This window comes from Dermacentor albipictus, chromosome 1 (genome assembly GCF_038994185.2).
Source record: "Dermacentor albipictus isolate Rhodes 1998 colony chromosome 1, USDA_Dalb.pri_finalv2, whole genome shotgun sequence".
Lineage (NCBI taxonomy): Eukaryota > Metazoa > Arthropoda > Arachnida > Ixodida > Ixodidae > Dermacentor > Dermacentor albipictus.
In genome coordinates this window covers 370,359,821-370,383,979 of record NC_091821.1, presented here as the reverse complement: position 1 = coordinate 370,383,979, position 24,159 = coordinate 370,359,821, and the positions used below count along the sequence as shown (strand labels likewise).

Here is a 24,159-nt window from a genome sequence, read left to right as displayed (position 1 = left end):
TAACTTACAAAGCGTACAGCGGATCAGTATTTGCAATGTGTATTTTCAACAATGTACGCAACATGTTTCAAATGAATGATCATTATATTAGAGAGACTGTTACTGAAAGTTCTAGTGTATCCTGCAGCTAAACAGACTAGAAAGCAAGTGTAAACAAAGGTGTAGGTATAACAGAAAACAGAAGTATATAGAAAGACTGCATAAAATGCATGCTAAACAAGTTTTTAGAGTAAACCTAAAAGAAGATAAAACATTGGCTCACTTTAATGTTGTTCGTGTAAAGAGAAAAAGGTTGGTCCTTGAAGTACAAATGTAAATGCTTCAAACAATTGTTCAACCTATGTAAACTAACTAGTGGAACACAACACAGTCGCCGTGTTCGCTGCTTATCAGAGCCAAACAAGCGCACATGCATTTGTTCCTACAATGTACTCATCGACTTTTGACCGAACTGCATAGACATGTAACCAGATGCTTCGACATAAGTTAAGGGCAGCAGGCCAATTTAGTTCGCATGCTGAAATTGATGTTTTACAATGCAAAACATCTGATAAAAGCTGCGAGGTCTTGGAAACCATTCCATGAGATGAGTGATCATGTGGCATCACCCAGAGCAACACGCAGCACGAGCTGTTCCGTACCTGCTCCCCATTTCCCACGCTTGAATTAATGGCTACACTGCACTGCCTACAATAATGCACCAAACAGCAGATGATGCAACGTGCACAGGAGATCACAGCGCCATGCTTGTAGGCCACATTTACACACTTGGCATCGCAGAGTCTTTCTCACAATAGACAAATGTCTGTGTAAAGTTTTTCACTGCTTGTTCATTCATCACGTGCCAGCATGGCAGTTCTTGCAAGTCTCTTGTAGCCACAGCCCGGCACAGCTCTCAATCAGTTACAAGTCCACACTGCACGAAAGCACTTCGGTCAATGGTAAGGGACGATTGTGGCGCATTATGCCACCAGCCACTTCGAAGCAAGTTCTGGAAGGATCAGCTACCTCACTGACCTGGCACACAGTGCTAGGCAGTATGACATCAAGGAGTCTTAATTCAATGGCCTTTCAAGCAGCAGACTACCTTTGTAAAATACCACTACTAGGTGGTACCTCAACTGGCAAATGGCTTTTGGCTGCTCATACACAATACAAGTAGTAGGTAAAACTCCCAGCTTTTCAAACTGCACCCTTCCTAGCACGCTGCACAAGACTTAGCAGCCAGCTTCTTGTGTCAAAGGAAGATGTCTTAAATGTCGTCGTCTCTGTAAGGCTTGACATTGGGCTTCTTCGGTGTGCTGCTGTCTTTGGAGTGGTACGGTGTCACTGGTGCCTGTATGACGCCATCCTCGGGAAAGGTGCTCGTGTGCACTGGCAAACCAGAGTAGCGCGCGGTGCGGCCGCCAGGGGCATCTCGGCTGCTAGTTCGGCCACCACAGCAAGCAGCCAAGCAGTTGGTCTGCGTCACCAGCACAAGGCCTGCCACGGACACGATGACAACACAGAGGGTCATTAGGGCCACGGTCATTGCCTTGTACCAGACAGCCGCAGTATTGAGCCTGGCCAGAAGGACCTTGGACTGGCAGTAACCACCATCAACCAAGTCAGCATCACCAAAGCAGCGCATACATTGGTCATCACTGGGGCCTCGGCACACACGGCATGAATAGTGGCAGCGCTCGCACGTGAGCGCAGCAGTTCTCTCGGAGGAACCGGCAAGTGTCAGTGGAGATGAGGATGACTGTGACGGGTAGGTGCTGTCCGGGCACTTGTCGACGCAGCCGGACCACGTGGCATACTGGGGATACGGGCACTCTGCGAGGTATAGGTGTGCCACAAAAAACACAAGCACTTGATGTTAGAAATAGCTGCTCCTTTAAATCCATAGAGCTGATGAAAACAATGGAAACTAATGTGCACTGGAAAGGCGTGTCTCTACATGTCAAAAATTTATTTTGAAGACCCAGCTTTCTGATTGTGCCAAGCAGCTGATCACAAGCGCTCAAGAAAAACTCAATTTTTTTAGCACCTTTAATCATGCCTAACAAATAAAATCTACCCTGTTGTATACTCTTTAGTGTGACACAATGAGAGATTGTACAAATAATCTGTGCATAGCTGAAATTTCTCACGCACTGCAGCTTTTCAAATCATCATTTAAGATATCTGGTCTAAAATGTAATTGCATGTGCACACATCGACTGCATTATTGCTTCCTTGAAACTTAGTGCTAGCACAAACTATGTGAAAGAGTATCAACAGTGCAACTGGTTTAAGAAAACAGTCTGTGTGAAGCTTTTGTCATGTATAGTTACACTGTAGCAATAGGTTCAATTTGCAAGAACTAGAGTTTTACTGCAAATCTATGGTATGCCGTGGTTTCCACTACTTCAAATTGAAACATAAGTAAACCTTTAATTAGGCAGTGTTCTTGAACAGAGACAAAATGCAGTTCATGGATTCATTACAGTAAAGCTGACATGGCGTTAAAAACAAAAAACAAAAAAAGGAGGTCAGGAAATTTACATTGCTCATTCAAGGAAAAAGTTCAAGGTGCATTGGTTTCTAAAAGCACTACAAACTTGGGAATAATTTTTGAAGATGTATTAAAAGAAGGACCACTTAGTACTGCACACCCAACATGTAAGCGTACCAAAAAGTAGACCCAAAGGCACACAAAGCACACCCAGTGTGCTTTTCTGCACACTGCAGCAAACATTTTGTTAGGTACCCAAAGCATACCACCCAGAGCACGCTCCTACTGGGTTAATGCAGAGATGTAGATGGTTGCAACAGACAGAATCATCACTGCGCTGCATGCAAAACATTCATAGCTGGCAACGGAAAAGAGTGCTGTGCAAGCAACACATGTCACAATACTCACAACAATGAGGTATCTGTGCAACAAACAAACAAGAATAAGTTGGCAAGAAAGCAACGCAAGGGGCACATTATCATTCGCAGAACAAAAAGTGATACTAACTGCCAAAATAAAAAAATGAAAGAAAAACAAAAGTCAAACTAGCATTTCAAGTTGGCCACATTTAACACCACTCTTGTCACTGGCACCAATGTCCGTGGCATCATAGTAGCCATAATTTAAGGTATCCGAACACGTGCAGTTGTATGGCAAATTTCCTCGCCTCACATACGCGACAGTGGAATGCAACCCCTGAAGCACCCATAATTGTGGTATCTATCAGTGACACACCACATTTTAATAATAAAACCAATCACACTGCACCGGAGTTATGATCCTTATTTGCAATTGCTAAAAAGCAGCGAGTGAACATGACCAACATTTTTTTTTTCCATATAGATGTACCCTCGGCACATAACAGCTTGTCATAGCAGTTGAAGTGCAGCAAAAGACTAATTAGCCTGAAGCAGGTTGGTCATGGGAACGCTGTGGCCCACCTACTAACGACATGGTGTCTGCACCGAGAAAGCTTAGCACATACCAAAGGCAGCCAAACTAGCCTTGCATACAACAAAGTGTTTGTGTGTCAAAATGACAAAGCCAAGATAGCAAAAAAAGGATCTTCAATTCACCATCCATATTCCACACAACATAGTAAAGAAAGTTTGTCAAAGATTGCAATGCATTCCAGTGCTCGTGCAGCAAAGTTAAGCAAGAAGCGCGTTGTCATCACGGGCAGCCAGCGGAACCCAGGTGTTAGTGGGATGTTATTAAACCAAGGAAAACGACCAAGCATTCAGACCTGATGAAAAAACAACAAAGAAAACATCTATAACAGGGTGGCACTGGAACTTCATGAACTGGACCACCTACCTGGGTATATGTGGGTTACATTGAGGTGTCCGAGCGCAGTAGTGGTCGCTTGAGCGTTCTCAGACAGAAGGACATTAGTGTGGTGCCAGTGTGCTTAGCCAAAAGAGAACAGACGACCAGACGTTTTCTAGCAGTTGTCCAATAAGAAGCTTTAGTAAATACCATAACATGAGGAACAGCTGGATACCAAAAGCAAAAGGGGGCTAGCATGAGAGGATATGATCTCTGAAGACTGCTCACAAATAATGGATGTGTCATGCACTTCTAAGGAAGATGAACCCTATAGTGCAAAGCTAAGAGTCTATCTGCACGAATATAAGGAGAGCTTTCTTTTTTTCTTCCTGCATTATCAGCCTCTGAAAGCAGCTACTGTTAAATACAGAACCATGCTCTAAACATAATGCGAGATATCCTACTACCCAAACTGAGCCAACCAGTTACTAGGTCTTGCAGTGAAGCCAGCCTCTTGAAGGCAGCGGGTGCCGGCCTGCTAGCTGTGGGAGCTCACTTCAGCATAACAAAGGGTAATAAAGGTAATGGGAGAACAAAGCTCAACAACACATAGTGGGGGAGCCACCTCCAGTCCTGTTTACCTGATCCACTACAGCAATGAGTATTATTTGCAAGACCTCCTTTGCTCAGGTGCAGCTGCAACCATGGCATGCACATACTGCACCTCAGGGCACAGAGCAATGGGTGATCCTGTACCAAGATGAGCTTGGTAAAGGAACAATTGGCACAAGACCCCAAGGGAGTATGAATTACGGTGGAGATAGTCTGTCACGCTTCACTAACTGGCCCATGCTGTGCTAGGCGACCCATGCTAAGCTAAGCAACCCATGCTATGCTGGGTTGCTTAGCTTAGCAACCCAGCATAGCTGTCTCAAGCTGTCTATACAGCTTTTTCCCTGGCTGTCCTCGCAACACCAGTTGTGGAAATAAACCTTCAACCTTCAACCTAAGTGGGCCATGCCACGCTAAGTGGGCCATGCTACGCTAAGTGGGCCATGCTAGGCTAAGTGGGACATGCTACACTAAGTGGGACATGCTACGCTAAGCGGGACATGCTACGCTAAGTAGGCCATGCCAAGTGAGCAGTTACGACTGTTGCACATCATTAGCCAGCGTTTAATTGTAATATGTACATTAAAAATTTTAGGAGCCGTAAAAAGTCACCTCTTGCGTTATATTCATGGTCTCGTAATAGCTGTGCAAACTACGATAGCTGCTTAGCTAAAGTTTGAGGCTCAATTACAGCTTCGAACTTTTTGTTATTTGCCTTTTGCTTGTATCTCGCTAACTGAACAGATCTCGCCAACTGAATAGAGAAGTGCGGAAAATGCAGCTAACATTAGCCGACCAGGAACTGGATTTAAAATGTTATTTGCACACAAAAATAGCTCCCGACTGACCACCAAATGCAAAGGTTTACAAATTTCATCCCTGATGACTGATGCAAGTTTCGACATACACAGCATAGGTTTTCTTAGCAAGAACGATAGTGTACAGTCGAACCTACTTATAACAATACAAATTTCATCAATGTGTCAGATAAAACAATGAGCAGCCAATGCATTGTCAACTTTTGTATGTGTTCTATGGCAAAATAAATCTCTTACTACAATGCTTCCATACTGCGTTATTGGTTGTAGAAATTAAATCTGTCTACAAGGTGTCTGCTGAAAAAAAAAAGTATGCAACATCTTAAAAAAAAAAAGCATAGAGCCCCTTTGTTACACTCGCCTTTGTGCCCCACCCAGTAGCCAGATTTAATTGTTATAGCCAATAACGCAGCATGGAAGCATTGTGGTTTATTTTACCACAGAACACAGACAAATGTTCATGTTGGGGCAGCTGCTCTTTGTTACATTTGGGTATTGTTAAAAGCGGTAATGCAACAAGCGGGTTTGACTTTGGTTCTTTCTGTCTAAATAAGATGTTGACTGCTTGTCCCCTCTGCTTTTTTCATGCAACCTGGTTATAACAATTATCGGTTATAACAATGGTATTTTGTTGGGCACTTCCAATATTCTTATAAGTGGGTTTGACTATTTACTTTTCATTGCTTTCGTTGCTAGCAGTTTCCATGCTATATGCGATCTCCTAGTTGCTTATTTCTTCTCTGCACTGTGCTTGAGAACATACATAGCAGTTTAATTTTTGTTTGTTAATCAGAATTGCCAACGTCTGTACTCCTTTAGACAGGCATAGACAGGTGTAAACAGAAAATTCAAAGAATAGGTGGTTAAACATGATTAAGAGAACAGATCATGTGAGCAAAAGTGAAGATTCAACATTCCGAAATGCGCTGAGTGCATTGTTAGCTTATTCCACGAGCAAGTGGTAATGTGCTATTCACGAAACTGTTTAAATCCAGTAAAAGAGCGAGAGAAACTGAATGACACATCACTTGTACCCGCTTGTGTTTCAGTGCACAAGCTCTCCCTCTAAGGAAATTAGGACAGTGAAGAATGACGTGCTTGGCCGACCAAAGTGATCTGCATATGCCGAGAAAGAAATAGCAGAGAAAGAAAGAGAAAGGGTATGACACAAATCACAGTCGACAATGTTTGGCAAGATTCGTAAAATTAGTTTATTAAGCCCTCATACACCCCATTTTTTGTATGGGGCTATAATTCTACAGCCAATACGTTCCAAATAAAAAAATATGGGGCCAACTAACACTGAATTAAAATGCCCCATTACAGCAGTCTTGGTGAAACTAAACTTGAGACATCTCAGATTGAAACTTGGGTGTTGCACAGAATCACCAGTAGCATTGCAGTTCTTTTTGTGGTGCCTGTGTTTGATGAATACGTCCAATGATATACCTACGTCACACACACACACACATACACATCACTATTCCATTGATTACATACCACCAAACATCGGACCCATTTGCTTGCAGCATCGAAATATGCCTACACACAATTTCGCTGACAAAACCACCTGCTGTTTTTTTAAACATGCCTTCTTACGTATTGAGACCACTAGACATTACAGCTATGAGAGGTTCAGTTTTGTACATACAGACACATCTTTTTTGTGTTGTGTGTGTGAAATGTGCAGGCATTTATAAAGGAACAAATGTACAACATTAATATCTGAATCTGACTGAGAATTCTCCTGCTTCCCTTGTTAATTTTTTTTTTCTTAAATGCAGTTTCTCTATGCCACCAGTGCAACTCACCGAAGAAAGCCTGGAAAACCAGCCCATTTGGTCACTGAAAGTGCCAGTGATTTGGTGCTTACTAGCAAAACACCAGATCTCTGTGCAGTCATTATTAGAACGTTATTAGCAAAAATACTCTAAAGTGCAAGACATACACAATAAAGTGGCGCAAAATCAAACAAACAACAATCGAAGGGGCTTCCTATAAAACTTCCAGAATTGGTTCCGCCCAGCATTCAGCAGCCCCAAAGAAAGCAAGCTATACAAGAACACGACAGACAGACATACATACTTACATATTCGACAGTCTAGGTTTTCTTTGATGCCTGCTAGCATCACAACTTGCACAGAAATATGTACGCCATCCCTTAAATGACTAAAAAATGCAAAACAACACACAGGCTCTTTACATCGATCCCCACTTGTACCAAGTTCTTGCTTGCGAGGTCTCGCACTGAGGATTACTGGCAACAGGCGACAGTGCTGCATCACAATTGGTTAAATATGGGTGCATCAGCTAGGCAGAATGCTCCTCTAGCTTGTCAGAGCACTTATGTTAGTGTGGTGTTCCATTCGCTGGCACCTTTTTCAGACTAAATGGCAGTGCTAATTAGTGCTGCAGGAAGCACCTTGTTCTGTTTACACAAGGCAGAGTAGCAAGGTCACCAATGCTACAAATAGTTTGAAGTGACTGTCATAAGTTTGAGTAAAGAGGCCCTGAACCACCCATCAGGCTTGGTGAAATAACATAGTCTGCGGGTAGCAAACGCTGCTGTCAACATCTCAACCAAGTTTTCCTGCTGTAGGCAGTGCATGGAGCTCGCAAGCTGATTGCGAAGTCACCTTTCTCTCAAACACTCTCTGATCACCAGAAGGCCCCGTCCTCACTCTCTTCTGGATGCTTTATTTCATCATAGGATGCTTTATTTCGTCAATCCCTTAGACCGCTGCTACTGGCCGATAGCTGACATCAAGCTGCGGTCGGGTACATGGTGTAGATACCGCGGCTACCGCGGGATGCCGCAACGAGTCCACTAGCTAAGTGCAGTGAAGCTCGCTGAGGACAATCGCATTTGGCTTATGTTTGGCGCACCATAGGCACCAAAGGCAGAAGTCATGCCATCTACGTTAGCATCCAAAATTAAATTTGAACTCCATGCCACGGTGACATTTAGAAGGCGGAGCATTGTGGGCACGCCCCACTGTGCCATAGCCTTCGCAGTGCAAGGAAGAAGGAACGGAAGCACAGTGGAGGCCATGTTTTACTGCGCCACACCGCATGGCTCGAGAGCTTACGGTCCGAGCCTCGGTTAACCCCACCTCACCTACTACCAACGAGTGGGAGTGCGAAGATCGAATGACCAGACTTCACGAAATTACGCAACACCATAAACTGCAGAGTTGCACATTCCTGCTGCTGCACCCAAAATTAAACAAAAACCAATCTGTCAAATGGCGGCAGTTACAAACCAGATCCTAACAAAGTCCAGCTATCATGCACCTAATACACCCAGATTTATACACGGCTGACAAGTGCAGACAGTGCGACTCTAGAGGCACCCTATGAGCATATCCTATGGGAATATATGGGTTTAATACACAATAGCGATGAAGCAGCCTCAAACAGCAACAGCCTTCGCACCTGCTGAGAGTCTGCAGTGCTCAGCTCGGACCTCAAGCACCTACTCTGGGCCGTCCAATGAGCCGAGGTAGCCACCAAGGGCCAACAACCCTTGGCTCAAACCTAGATGGGGTCGAGGCCCACCCCACCAAATCGCAGGGCACTCAATAAAATTATTTGAATGAATGAACTCCGCTTCTGCTGAACGCATTGAAGTACTTTTTGTGGCAAAGTATCTCCGAAATAGCCTATTTTTAGTTCAAGTTCCTTTCTCCATTTTGATAAAACATGGTTCAGGGCCCCTTTAAAAAATTTTAGGAGGCAGATATAAACTAGCATAGAAGTATACAAGAATACTGAATACGCAGTTACATGCAGCAGTGGTTGCACAGACATCTCGTGATACTGTGTGCAACTGAAGTGTACAGAACTGTTATAGAAATTATCTGCTGTATCCCACTTATCTGCCGACATATGTCGGTAGCAACACAATCAGTATATGCAGATATTTTCATATCTTTACTTCAAAGAGTCCTGCCACGGAAGTCCATTGGAAGCTCTATGGTTGATGACAATGTAACAAGATATTGACAGCACTGCTACTGTTTCCAAATAAGCCCCTCAGTATTCTGGTATATGTGGATGCTAGTACACTTCCACTATGACAAAAAAAAATTATCCTTCACAGATGTATGCCAATCTGACAACCGAGACACCAAAGACAACGAAGCTGTAAAGTGAGTTCTCACAGCCTTGCCTGAATGCAGCTGCACTAAGAACAGCCAGTGACAAATGCGCCAACAGTTGCTGCAATGTGGGCTGCATTGCTGCTGCATTCAAGCATGGTGGTGGCTAGCTGTTCTTAGTGACAACTCCCATACGGGCAATATGTCTGATTTTACTACCACAGTCATACGAACTTTGGAAGACCTCCAAAGTGGAGGCAGTGTAACGCAACATTATAAAAAGAATTATGGGCTACTGGTTAACAAAACCGCGCATATAAGTAGTAGTCTATTTGAAAAATACATACGCAGGGTAACTTTTATTTTATAATCATTGATCTATATGTTTCAAACCAATTTCAGAGCTTCAACACACAGTGCATTACATTTACAATTTATACCGACAACCCCGTCGCCCGCTGCCACTGGGGAACCATTACAAAGCTTCCCTTAACAGTTTCACTGTTGGTAGGTTCTTGACATATTCTGTCATACAAAATGACAACTTACAGGAACAAGCTACTCAAGATATCAATATTTCAAAAAAATATCTGTTTCTGGCTAAAAAGCATCATGCGTAGTGAAATATCTGAACTCTTCACTGTTGAAAAGTGCAGCAATAAAATTCAGTGCTTGACCCCATGCTAGTAGTGGTATGATGCATGCCTGAGGATCCATAATTCTCAATCAATTCAAACCCTCCATTCAAACAACATGCAATAAAAGCTGCACATTGTTATAAACCTAGAATTCCCTAACTAATAAGTATCTATAGAAATTAGATAACCAAAGGTTACATGCCTAAATGCGTCAATGCTTTAAGATGCGTGTAAGCATCACTGTCACTTGGTTGCTTCTGCAATTGTGTGGTAGGTGCACAGAGCTATTTCACCAGCATGCTCCTAGAGTAACCTTCATTTAAATTGGTGCAGCAAACAACGCATAAAAGTAGCAATTAACATTATATTTTGGCGTCCCCAGTTAAATGAGAGACTGATACACCTGACTCTCAACAGCTCCAGTTCTGACCAAGTACCGATACATCTCTCCCACCTGGTCCTCTCAAAGCACGTGTTCTAGTCTCCTTTCTGATGAGAATATGAGGTTGTCATATATACAGTAGTCAGACACGCAAGCCATAGTACACATAAACATAGTATATACAAGTAACCATTGCCTAGCCCAAGCTACAAGGACACAAAAAGGCGTCCGTTATACAACAGCTTCGATAAATCGGCAGGATGCATGCATAGCTTTTAAACAGAACATGAAAGCAAGCTTGGCTATCCAAAGCTCCTTAAAACAAAAAAAAAATGCATGTGCACTAAGAGACAGGATTCCTGCTGCATCACCAATTGCGAGTGACTTAGTTCCCTCTGACAACACGTGCATCGAGTTTGTACAGGGTGCCACGATTTCTGAATATATGAACAAAATATGCAAACTTACAATATCTATACTGCAACTCAATTAAAAGTGATAATGCAGATTGTGAATTAAAGCGTCCAGGAAAGCTTTAACCAAATGCACATGCTTTCATTGTACTTCTGAAACCCATCCTTTTCTCTGGCGCACAAGATTTAATTGATACTGTTCTTTAATCTACATTTCTCAGGAAATGCACAGTGACTGTATTTGTTAGCCCGGTTTTTTAGAAAGCACAGTTGCCTGTGACCTTCCTGTGACAAATGGAGCATGCAAGTAGAATGCCATTTGTGCTCACGAAAGCTAGATACCTAATGGCACCACAGGAGAGTAGAAAAGTATGCAAAGAACTCCAAAACATACATGAGTTTTTTGCTAGATATTTATGCTAGCCAATGACTTGAAAACAAAATACGTACATCTTAGCTGCACCGTATGCATGGTTGTCTGTAGTAAGGATTGCACTACCAATGGCCATGACAATAGCAACAATTGTTCCTAAAACAGCACAACTATATATCTAATTAAAAAGTAAGAGTAAGCATTCTTGCTGCTCCCCAGGTGTGTGCACCATATGATAGGCACACCCAGACTTTAAGAGGAAGCCAGCATAGTGTTAACATAAGATGTACCAAGATACACAAGTTGATACACACATACAGAACGGTTATGATTTAATGGTATTCAAAGCATGTGTTTTTGCAGCTGTCATTGAATGATTGGAGAAAACAGCAGGAATATACAATGACTTGTGCAAGCCAACGAGTAACAGCAACAATGACGACAACATCAGCAGAATGTCCAAGGTTGTACAACTTGTGTGAATGTGCTCGTAGCAATGAGCTTGTCACACACACTGAACACCCGAGCCGTGCACAGGGAATGCCTTGTGCAAGTGCGTTCCCAGCAGTTACTCACTGTAATGCTGATGCTGCATTACTCACAAGCTGATCCTGTAATGCAGTGCTATTTGTGTTCCCCGCCACATAAAATACATGCATTAATAAGATGCAAAGTTTATGGGCACAGTGGGAGCAGCTTGTTACCCGAAAACCGAACAATAAGCTAACAAAATGTCCTTGCCCTGCAAATGCCTGCTGGCATAGCATAAGATTGTAAATGCCTAGCTGCTTGCAAAATGTAAGCAAAAGCTAATGTGGCTTGCAAGATCACACTTCTTTTACAAGAAGGATACTTAAGTGTATGGCACAACAAGCAATATGGAAAAATGAGGCGCTCAACAAAGTTTGACAGCCATAGATTCTTGTGTGCATGCTCGATGAAAAAATTCCAGCCTCTACTCATGACATGTGGCCATTAAGTTTCCCTCCAACCTGTCTGGCATTTTGCAAGTTTCATCTACATAATCACTGCCTAGCACAGTTGCCTAGAATAATGTTCCCTTGGCACATAACACGCACCAACACACACAAGCACGCTGCAGTACCACGGTGGGTAATACGTGCTGCTAGCTTGGCACACAGAAGCTGTACAAGGCTGACTTTGACATAGTAAGAACAACCCTAGCTACTCTGCGCCTACATGTTGCGGTGCCACAAGGTATGATGCTAGTGACGCAGGACAAGGACTGAACTGCACACAGCCCTTTGTCCCACGGAAGGAAGAACGAGCTCGTTGTAACACTAGTTGCAAGTGTGCCCATCGGTTAACATATACAATAAAGGCAGACGTCACACTGAACCGAAGCACAGCAACGAGACTTGTGATATTCCTGGCTAAGCATTTCCAACTACTACTCTATACCAATAATATCCAAGGGTTCTGTTTGATCCCAATGCCGCACACAGTGAAAATGGTGTACTATAGCAGTATTTACGAAGCAAATATAAGCAGAGCTGCACTGAAACCCTGACAACTCAAGTCATTCAACTTGGCAAGTCAATTCATTCCAAATTTTCATTCATCCAACTGCTGCTGGTGTTTCAACAAGCTGACAACACATTTTTTGTAAGGTACGGCTTGTCCGACAATGCCCGCCATTTTGCAAGAAATAACGCACCAATGGATGCTGAAGACAATACCTCAATTTGTGAAATTAACAGTACCAAATGCCGAAGCGTGTCAAAGAATAATTTCCGAGATGCTTAGCCAAGAATGTCATCAGAACTAGCCTCTGCCTCCACAAACATGCCTACAGTGACAGCACAAACTGACAAATCACAAGCACACACACAGTTGAGTGGCTACTATCATGATGAACATACTTTTTTACAACAGCAATCACTTGCACCTGACAGCAGGTGCAAGCTAGCCCGACCCAAATGTAAAGACTGTTTACAAGAATGGATTACTGCTACTATTTGTTTCTGGCACATATGTGCTGCTGGCCTTTATAGAGCTATTTTATAGACAGACCATTTTTATCATGTTACATTTGTTCCAATTTAAGCTTACACATCATGTGCAGCTGTGTCTGTGCTATATGCTCACAGCAATTGAGTGAGTGAAATTAATGGTGGAATTGTGGGCTGCTTGCAACACATCACTGTTCAGCGTGCTGGAGGCTATGCATCTCGAATTACAAGCCCACATGCCATCATTCCTTCAGCCATTCCAGTTGAGAAGCTCTCCATGCTCCCCCTTTAATAGGACCCTCTAACCGGAATAGATCCCAGATGACTGTGGGTGCTTTGAACCGAACTAGGGCTTCAGCTATAGGTGCTGTTTCAGTTGCATGCATGGAAGACCCAAAAGATTGAGCGCCTGGTTTGTCGCGAGTGGGAGTTTCTCAACTGGGCTAGACCAAGGAGCCATGATGTTTGTGGCCTCATAGGATTACTGACGTGGTATGTACAGACTGAGAATCGTGACTGTAGGATGGGCACATCAGCCCAGGAACTGTGAGGATGGGGCATGACACACACACACACAAGATGTTTTCCTCTGCCTACAAGGCATGACTTCGAGGTTTCAATCCAGCACGCTCGAACTATTGGGACAAGCGTGCAACACATAAAACACGCGCACGCACAGTTGTTGGAGCCCACCGCCGACAGTTCGTCTGCCAAATGGTTGTTAGTGGTTGGAGGGAGGGGGCAGCAATTGAGGAAGGAGTAAGATGAGCGAGCATCATCATCAGCAGGAGCAGCAGCAGCAGCGTGCGTGACAGACCCCGCCACCGTTATAAGGCCACGAGCAGGACCAAGAGGGACGGCCACAAACCTAGGCAAGGGCCGCCAGCGCCGCAGCCGTGCGCTGCCGCGCCACTTCCTTCGACGGGCTTGCTGCTAGACACGCCGGTGCCACGGGCCGGGTTCTCCCGAGTCCCGTGCACCGACAGTCCCGTTGGCAGACTTTCCGCTGAAAGACAATGGGCCCCTGAGCACGCGCCCTCATGCGGCCGAGCATGGCCGAGCAGGACTGAGTGCATGAACCCTCGAACAACGGCTATAGTCTCTACCGATCACTTTCAGCGGTACCTACGCATAACATAACCAACGCAACATGACGCTATGTGGTGCCAAAGCATGTAGCATGTGCGACATTTCTGTTGCACATGCTACCAATACAGTTCAGAAATGCACAACTTGAACACACTTTTTTTTTGCCACATTTGTCCACCTGGCATTAACAATTGGAACACGGAATTGGAATTGGAACAAGCTACGTACCCCAAAGTGATCGATTGAGAATACAGCCCTTGGCTATCTTGGTGAACAGTGGCCTCGCTCCCTTAACAGTAAGCTTCGTTCTCACGCAGGATTTTCAATAAAGCTTGGAAACTATGGTAGTTGACTGTGCAATGGCTGCTCACAAAACATTATGTTGTGTGGTCAAAATACTTAATTCTTTTCTCAAAATTCAAATAAAGCAGCATTTTCCAAGGTGGGAAAAACCATTCAGACAACCAGAGGGCCCTGAGCTTAACCACAAAAAGGTGGTTCTCTAGTTAGAGGCTTCACTTTGTGGTTCAAAGCATTTGCAAGTGCTGTACACATCTTTTGCTTCAGTCACTAGCTGCCCAATAAATCTGATAGGAAATGCCAGCAAGAAACTATGTCTCAACACCAGTAAGATAATGGGCAGTTTGCATAGCTGCTGATACCCGGATGTGCAGTTAACTGCTGATACCTGCATACTGTACAAACCTTAACATATAACATTTGAACAATCTATGTTTATGGCAGATCTTGCAGCAAAAGAAAAAGAGTTAATCATAATCACTTTAGCAGCACTTTGTTCTTGCTCACTCTGCTGTTTTCTGACAATGCCTGTTGTACTAATTCCACTCGTTGTTAATACTATCCAGAGCAATATAATGGAGAGAATTAAGAATGCACTAATTTGAAAACTCATAATTCGAAAGGCACATATTACATGGTAAAATAAAAAAGGTTCTCATGTTACACAGATGTAATGCTATATTGGCAGTATGAGTGATGCCTTCAATTACCAACATTGTTGAAGTGTCCTTGTAATATTGAGCCAAGGTTGTTGAATAAAGCAATCCAGTTTTAGAGACAACACTAAAGTTTCTGATGGTACATTACACAAGTAAGGCTTGCTTTTGTCAAGGCATCAACATCAGCATTAGTCTATAGCAGGTTACAAAACCACCAACAATGTGTGATATAAGTATACTGCAATGTAACATTTTCTTGCCCTCACCTGACAGTTGAGTCACTAGACACATGATCAGTTATGCTACACACATGGTCATACTTGTAACCATTAGATAGAAGTTGAAAGGCCACAAAATTTGTCAATTCGACTTCATATTTGTCACCCTGTAAGAGCACCATATTTTCCTTAAACTTCAGGTTTTCCACAACTGCATGTCAGTAAAAACAAAGCCAAACATGCAGTTCTATGAAAAAGGTGAATTTCCACCCAGCCTGTGTGCATAGGATGTAAAAGTACTGAGCAAAGCATTGGTTACATGTTACTAGTGCCAACTCCAACTCTGAACTTTGGGCTGCATACCTAGAATGAAAATTCACATTTCTCAAGGATCCCTTGCCTTGTGAGCTTTAACACCGATAACAGGTCTATGCGTTTTCTTTAAAGGTGATGTATTGTTCTCATGCTTAGGTGGTCACAAGAACCAAGCTAGTCAATGCACTGCAATAATGTTGAGACGTGTGAACAGTTTCAAAACAACTACTTATTGTATTGTGGCTGCTACTGACTGCTACATAAAGTGAACACATCATAATTTGCAAGAAACTTGGAGAGTGTATTGTTCTACAGTTGAACGATGAAAAACATGTGAATTTTGCACTGTCAAAGTGCACTCCATAAACTCAACTGTGCTAAATAAACTGAGTCAAGAGAAAGTAAATCCTTGTTCGCAGGAAAAATATATGGTGTGATAAAATAATGATATGCAATGCAACAAAAGGAATTAGGGCAACATAAGATAATCCTGCACTTCCACACCAGCTCTTTTTCAGACTCTCTTAGGAAAGTTTTCCCATAAGAACAAATGTGCCACTCAATAATTCAAATTTGGATAATTCAAAATTCTGACAAAATCAAACCTAAAAATTTTGGTTGGCCCATTATGCTTTCAATACATTTTGAAGTCACCATATCCAAAGAACTCAAATTACATTTAGTATCGGTATTCATGGTAACATTAATGTTGGTGGGTGCCACTATGAAATTCCATTAGTATTAACCTTTTCACAGCAAAACAGCCTGGCAACAATGTGTATCTGTTGCATAGCTGCATATATATGCCCACGCAATAAGCCATAAATCTGTCCTGGATCTTGCATTAGTAGATACTGAATAATTCAAACTTCTTATAAATTATTCAGATAGCTTTAGTGCCTAAGAATTTGAATTAATGCAAGTTGAATATTCACTTGCGGTCTTGGTGGTCGTGGAGCACCAATAAGTGGTAGCCAATGTTTCTCAGCTCAGCAATAAGAACGTTGTGCTATGCAAGAGACAAGTTCAAGCATCATACTTCTCGACGTACAGTGGGTGCAGCAGTGTTAGTAATGAAGCCACAACACAGGGGCAAGAGAAAGTATTACAAAAAGCATGAGTACGTAGAAAGCATTTCTTGCATGCACCTTGAGCAGCGTCGCAGTGACCCAGACACGCGACAACGTGCACACGAGTCAAATGCTTACGTTCGATGAGTTCGCTTTTTGCCTACGACAACAAATGACCACAGCACAGAGGGGATATCAGAACATAGCAAAAGTCCAGTGAAAACCAACAAACCTACGGGCATGTAAGAACAAAGTAAACTCAAACAAGGAATCGGCGCAATCACTATACATGCATTGTTTACGGTGGCATGCAACAAGAGTACAGATTCAAGGAAAAGGACAAGCAAGTGAGGATGTAAAAGAAAAAAAAAAATGCTGAGTTAAAGTGACAAAGCAATAACAGGCTTGACAAACACAGACTCCATGAAAACCACAACACATTCCATAAATGCACAAAAGAAAGATAAAAAGAAAATGGCACACACCAAAGAAAACCTAGAGATTATAGAATGCTGGTGAACAAGAACAAGGCATAAACAAGGTGCTGGAACATGACACTTAACAAAATGATGATGCTACCACTAAGTTGGTGCTATAGCAGTTAACTTGTGTGGCAGGTCCTGGTTACATTAGGAGCAAACATTTTCAGCAATCATAGTTTCAAGTAGAACCTTTACTTATACAAAATATAGCTGCAACACTGGACAGTAACAAAAAAAAGTTGTGACCCTTAACTTTAACACAAATAATCTCTAACAAGTGAAATGTTATCCTGGCAAAAAAATCACAGCCAACAACAACATATATGCTGTAGATGTTTGCATGCATACTAATACTGCAGAGCAATAATTTGTGTGCACTGCTTTTAAGTCAACAAGAGTACTTCTTTTAGACCGCACGTGATCTAAGGAAAATGAAAACTGGAACACCTAGCTCGAAGCCAAGGCTGTTTTTAGTAAAATTTCTTGAGCATGCCAGAGTTGCATACACATGAATGGTATCATATTCTGGTGCCAATTTCCACAATGAAGCTCCCATAGCAGTACTCAATTACTGGTTAGAGAAGAAGCATTGAGGCTGGTTCTACAACGCCCAGAAGTGAAGTTATGGCCACCAGTGTCATCTCTTGGAAATTCCAATAAGACAAGACCTAAAATCTGGTAGAATCCTCAAAATATGTTCTCAATCAGCTAAACAGCTGCTGAGATTGCCTTCAATGAAGTTTCAATCGAATATAATAATCGGGTGCCTCTGAGTACCCCACCTATTTATTATAGGGAAGGCTATATTAGAAAGGGACACCTATGGTACAATTTTGTTAAAGCAGCACTTGTATACGTAGAGGAAAAATTGTTTATTAAATGTCTATGAAAAAACTTTCATGCACATCTAAATGAGCTGCAACAGCTGAATGAGCAGAAGTTTCATTCTAGCATCTGTATTGTCAAAGAAAAACAGTTCAAGCTAGTGTTGCCAATTCTTCTGGGACTCCACAAAAAAAAAAAAAAAAACACTCAGTATCTGGAATAATTGTTAGATACTTTCTTGAATCCACAGTCAAATAAGAAAAACTTTATTTGAAATCTGCCATGTGCTAGAAGCTCACTTTGCTATAGCTAAAGGTTACCTAACAAAAAAAAAACCTGCTAAGATGACAATTCTGGTCATCAGTGACGACTATGCACCGATGTTCTCCACAATGAAATATGGGCTGTGCATTATGTAACAGCCAAAACAGAACGATACACATTGAGCGCACAAGCAATGTCCCTGCAACTGGATGCAGGGCCCCAATACAAAGTCATCGGAGCAGCACACAGGAAAGCTGCAGCCATAGCAGTGCCTCAGGTTTTCTACTTGTAAGCAGCAGTCATTTGCTAAATGCATTCTGGTAAGGTGACTGGATGGATAAGCAGCTGCCACATGAAGGAAGCATGGTGATGAGATTAATGCCGAAGCCCTTCTCTCTGCTAACTGATAACTTGAGGGAATTGCTAGGCATTTTTTGTTGTAACCGCAATACTCTCAAAAAACATTTGATCACCAGTGTACGAGAGCATGCTCAATGCATTTGTGAATTTATCTTAACAAAACTGGTCCAATCACTTGTGCTTCTCGGGCATGTTGGCACATGCAGCAAGGGCATTACTTGAGCAAGTTGACATCAGAATGTGGGTCCAAGTGCAGTTAATTCTTCCAGCAGGCATCGCCAGAGACTGGGAATGAGGAAGTGTCAATAAAGGTATGCACTACGCTAAATACTAGCCAATTGCAGCACATGGGTTCTCAACATGGGTGAAGGCTGCATTTTTTTTTATAAGCTTCCCTGACAGCTACTTTTGTCTTTGAATTAGCCTATCAGGAATGCAAATACCGAAAGGGGGAAGAAAATAAACAAAGAAAATAGATGATCAAGGCTGTAGTACTATCCTGAATCAGGCAACAGTTTTCTAGAAGGGCTTCAAGTTCAAAGTATCTTACCGCTGTTGTAAATACTATTTGTTTTCCCTTGACATAACGTAATAAATTGGACGTTGGATATCACACATCATATCCTTGACTTACGTCCGTTGTGCTCCTCTACTGCTACCTGCTTTAACACATGAATGCATGTCCAGCACATCACATTTCAAAGCTCTGACTTTCAGACACAGCCAAATGGCAGCAAACAAAAGCAACATAAAGGCAGCAGCTGCATGAAACAAAAACAACAACAACAACAACAAAATAAAACAAAGGAACACAGAGGCAGCATTCTATTCTTGCCTCGCTGTTCAAGATGCCTCAGGCAATCTGAATGTAGTAGGTGGGCTGGGGCCGGAATGGTGAGAAGGCGTTCTGAAGGACATGCACTATCTGCCGGACAAACGTGATGGGCTCACCTGGTCGGCGCGAGTCGGAATGAATGAAGTTGTCGAGTGACTCATGGTCGCTGGGTGGCCGTCCTAAAGAAGGCGGAGGCTTCATAGGCTTGTACACGGGGAATGCCTTGGATGTCGGCGCAATGGAAACCTGTGGTGGTGACGGCCGAAGGGTCGTCGGTGCCTTGGTCGTGGTTCTTCGAGTCGTCTGAGGAGCGGCGGGTGTGGGCGGTGCCTCCTTTTCATTCTCCTTTTCTGGCCCACTGGGGTCACTGCCATACTGAGGTGGAGGGTGCGCACCAGCACCCGCTGACCACACCTCAGGGTCCTCGGTCGTGCCATACAAGATCAAGGACCACTCCTTTAAGGTAGCTTTTCCTACAGGCAGAGAAAAAAAATTTATAAAGTAAGTCGTGCATTCCCACGAGCTGTGGGACTCAGCTGAGTGATCGCCTCCACCAATGTGGCTGGCTGAGTGACAATGCTTTTTTTCCACCATGTACTTCAATCAAACTAGAGATAGCCATCTTTCTGACTGCTTACCAAAGTAGCGTCCATCGTTGTGTACTTCAAGCTTCCAACGCCCATTGGGGCTTTCGCCCCATGTGTGGACACTCATAAAAGGCCAGGCTTGGAAGCCTGACCGAGAATTGTCAAGAGGCCTCTGGGCTAAGAGGGTCGACCTGCAATGGTAGAAGCTATAGTCTAGGAACATACGTCTGAGCACAGACAAGAATGAACCATCTCATTAACGAGTCTCGCATGATTCTGCATGCGTGCATGTATATTTTTCATGGGGGACAAGCCTGGTAGAAACTGCAAGCACTTTAGTTCGAGGAAAGAATATAGTCGATGCAGCTTGGTACCATGTTGCATCCCCATTGAACATGTTATATATAAATAAAGCTGAGAAAAATGCATACAAACTGACAAAACAAAGATCTGAGTTGTACAGACTGAACAGAAGATTCTCAATGTTCATTAACATTATTTCATAAACAGAGGAATTGTAAGAACTGGGAACTTGAGAATGAGGTCTACTGCATTTTTTGGAAGTTGCGTTCGCCCACAGAAGATTGTGTTACCTTGCACATAATTGACATGAAAGAAAGACAGCACTGCTGCAAAGGAATCAATGTAGCACTGTTACTTTATTTACCCTGCTGCCATGAGAAAAGTACACCAAGTGAACGAGACTTATTGGAAGGAGCTGTCTACATCTGGCCACACAACTTGCACATGCATAGATCATGAGGTAATGCTTCTAAATGCATTCAGTGCACCAAACCTTCCGCAGGTATGTAATGCAAATGGACAACTAGCAGCCTGTCCATGGCAAGTATCATTATCATGCTGCAGCATTTGGCTGTTGTAAGTACAGTTCTTAGGTTGCTATATGTGCTACTATTCCAATTTCATGCACTGCTCTAGAACCAATCTCTCTCTCTCTCTCTCTCTATGTGTGCACTGCATCTTGCAATGCCATAAAAAACCACAAAACATCACAAGCATTCGTGAGCCATACGAAAGCTCCCCATGGAAAACATCTTCATCCTCCATGATGATGTCTGTGCTAATACACTTGCACAAGTGGACAAATGGAATGTGGTAGTTCATTGCTATAAGAGTTCTGCATAGTTTAGCTGAATACAATATCAAGGTGTTGCCATCAGCACTGCTGTTCAACTTTATGCCTTCCGGCATTACAGAATACGGACGTATACTGTGTCGCTGAGGGCACCAACACTCGCCATCACAGCTAATGAGTAAGCCCAGCAATGCCACACGTTTGAACCAGAACTTCACTGACATGGTGCAAGATGTACATGTCCTGCAGGATGTCATTTAGCACCACAATAATCATAGCAAGTTACTTTAGAACTCAGTGAAGACCACAGAATGTTCTAGGCTAACACACCTGTGAATATTCTTTACAGGTCTTTGTCAAACATGGTTTAGTGGATAACCTTGAAAAAGGACAAAGTAAGGCAGCTTGTCAAGAAAGAATCCCTGGAGCGAGTGAGCTGTGCCTGAGGTAGAAGTGCGCTACCTTGTTCCTGCAGGTGAGGTGAGGTAAATGTGCATGTCACCCCTCCGTGTTGCAGACAACGTGACCTTCGCTTGAACATGCTCCAGAAAGCGGACGTTTTCGCAGTTCACATTCAGTTTTAGCTCTACGTGACTCTTGGGGGATATCAACCTGCAATGTGGCAATAAATAAAGGAAAAATAATAAACATTACCGATGCATACACATCACTCAGTACCAATGTTGGAAATCAACACAGGAAATGATGTTACTCACTTGTCCATGGGCTGGGCTCTGACCAAGCACGTCTTCTGCTGTGGCACGGTGGTCCACCTTTTGGCTAAAGCCACCATGGCATCCGCATCCATCAGGCCATATCCAAACGAGTGGCTCACTGGAGAATTCCAAGGAGAAGGAATGAGTTGCTTTCTACAGTGCACTTACTATTTCAGGCTACCAAAGTTCTGATGTTTCAATCAATCAATCAATCAATCAATCAATCAATCAATCAATCAATCAATCAATCAATCAATCAATCAATCAATCAATCAATCAATCAATCAATTTGCAACAAAAGTGCAATGGGTAAGAAGCTGCTCTTCTGTAATAATGGGCACGGTGCACAGGAGGTGAAAACACAGAGTATGAAACAAGCAACAGCACTGTGCGCACTTCCTTATCTGATGCATGAAGAGCACATTGTGCCCATCATCATTGTCAAATACATTACGAATTATAAGGTCGACTCATGCAACTTGGCATGGTCAAATTTATTTTCAACGAAAATGAGTTTCTGTTTTAACTTTCTATTGGCTCCTGCATAGCACCAATTCTTAGGGGTTTATATCTAAAGTGTAGATTCAGAGCCTCGACCACACCATCCATGAATGCTTAGAAGGGTTAAAAGTTGCAAAGGTCTTCCGCTAGGTGGATAATCTTTTTGTCCTATTTGAAACCAGTGCCTTGCCTTTCCATGCCTCATGGACCCAAATTTTTTACTTTTCTTGTAATTGTCTTTCACTGCTTGCTTTAACTTGTGAAGTTCGTGAAGGTGGGTCCATTAGATTCTTGGATTTAATCTTAACGTTGCGTCCTAGCCACATTTGTTGGGCGTATGAACTGCGTGCTAACAACCATTGCTCCCTTTTGGGTCTGCGCACTTGCGTCGTAAAGCGGCAGGCAGTTGCAAAGAACTGCTACATACATGACCTGCAAAGTCTTGGAACGTGGAGAGCTGCAATTTGTATACTACCTAGCCAATTTCATACTTTGCTACTAAGTTGCAGCATGGCGTGTTCAAAACTCCGACATGTCAGGTGCATGAGCTTCATAACAGTTCACCATGCAAGAATAACAGCTGTGGAAATGCTTGGGGTGTGCATCACATGCCACTTGGCATAGTGTGGGACAGTCGCTGGGTCTGCCCACTGACGGCACTGTTTGTTGGACAAAGAGTGTCTGTTTTCCATGGTCTTTGCTACAGGTGGCAGCGTACAATGTCCTAGGTATGTTTCAAGCACTTTGAATGCCATAACTACACACAGAACTCAAAACAAAGCACAAAACAAGCAAGACCCATGTTTTCCTCTGTGGTGGCATCCTTTTCTGTACAACCCAGCAAACTTCATTGACTGCTGTCAAATTGTGCCACAGTGCATTTAAAGCTACAGCCTGCCAGTCCCATAAATGAAAGGCACATAACACTGCCAAACAGCGTCCTCAGTAGAATTGATGAAATGCCAGGGACTATTTCTCCCTGTTGGTTCACAGATGCAACGCACAGCTTTCATTGCAGTTTTATATGGCTATGCCCATTTGTGAATCCAAACGATAGCATCCTTTACTGAAAGTTGATTCAGCTATACTGAAGATATTGTATCCTTACGGTACATCAGCATTGTGCAATGCAAATGAATTAAAGTGACCCTCTTGCCTGAGAAGTCTAAAGGTCTACTGCAGAGCACCCCGTCACAGATCCATTACTCCACTGAAGTACCGCAGTAACAACTGTGCATTAATACGGCTAGTCTATTGGAGGCAGCAAAGTGCAGACTAACTGAGTACATTTGAAGAAACAAACAAAAGAGCCATAAGAAAGAAGGTATTTGAAAAGAAGGTCATGACAGTCATGAAAACATCATAAAGGGTCATGAAACGATTTCACAGTGTAGATCACCATCTCTGTGTATCATGCATGTCTAAATTGGCAAGATTAAAGATAACTTTGGAAAACCACAGTGCAGTACATAAGCTCCATGTTAAAATAATAAATAAATAAATAAATAAATAAATAAATAAATAAATAAATAAATAAATAAATAAATAAATAAATAGGTAAATAAATAAATAAATAAATAAATAAAATGAAGTAAGAATGGGACGTCAGCCCTTACCGTTGCGTCCAACTCCGTTTTTCTGCCAATCACTTGTGTGCAGGTTGGCGGGCTTAGCAGTCCTGACAACTATGTGTTGCATGTCTCTCCATGTCAGTCGGCGACTAACAAAAGAAGAGTGCCAGCAAAACAGTTTCAACAACATGCTCTCATGAAACGACTTCGCAGT

General features: G+C 42.8%; 1 protein-coding gene across 5 annotated transcripts in view; it reads right to left on the bottom strand.

The window, feature by feature from the left end:
- Positions 1-246: 246 nt before the first annotated feature.
- LOC135904082 (furin-like protease 1, isoforms 1/1-X/2) overlaps positions 247-24,159 on the bottom strand; it is a 207,185-nt gene continuing 183,272 nt past the window's right edge. Inside the window, exons 9-16 of one of the 5 annotated variants that reach the window (XR_010565005.2) lie at positions 23,991-24,094; positions 21,874-21,991; positions 21,620-21,769; positions 20,113-20,252; positions 19,591-19,947; positions 16,847-16,868; positions 13,926-14,063; positions 1,680-1,818 (exon numbers count right to left, since the gene is read on the bottom strand). Coding sequence is in view for 3 of the 5 variants with exons in the window: in XM_065434674.2 (XP_065290746.1) it covers positions 1,253-1,818; positions 13,926-14,063; positions 19,591-19,947; positions 20,113-20,252; positions 21,620-21,769; positions 21,874-21,991; positions 23,991-24,094 (1,573 nt within the window). In the remaining 2 variants the exon portion in view is untranslated. Of the gene's footprint in view, positions 1,819-13,925; positions 14,064-16,786; positions 16,869-19,590; positions 19,948-20,112; positions 20,253-21,619; positions 21,770-21,873; positions 21,992-23,990; positions 24,095-24,159 lie in introns of those variants that run through there. The other 4 variants (XM_065434674.2, XM_065434676.2, XR_010565006.2 and 1 more) reach the window with 4 other exon arrangements.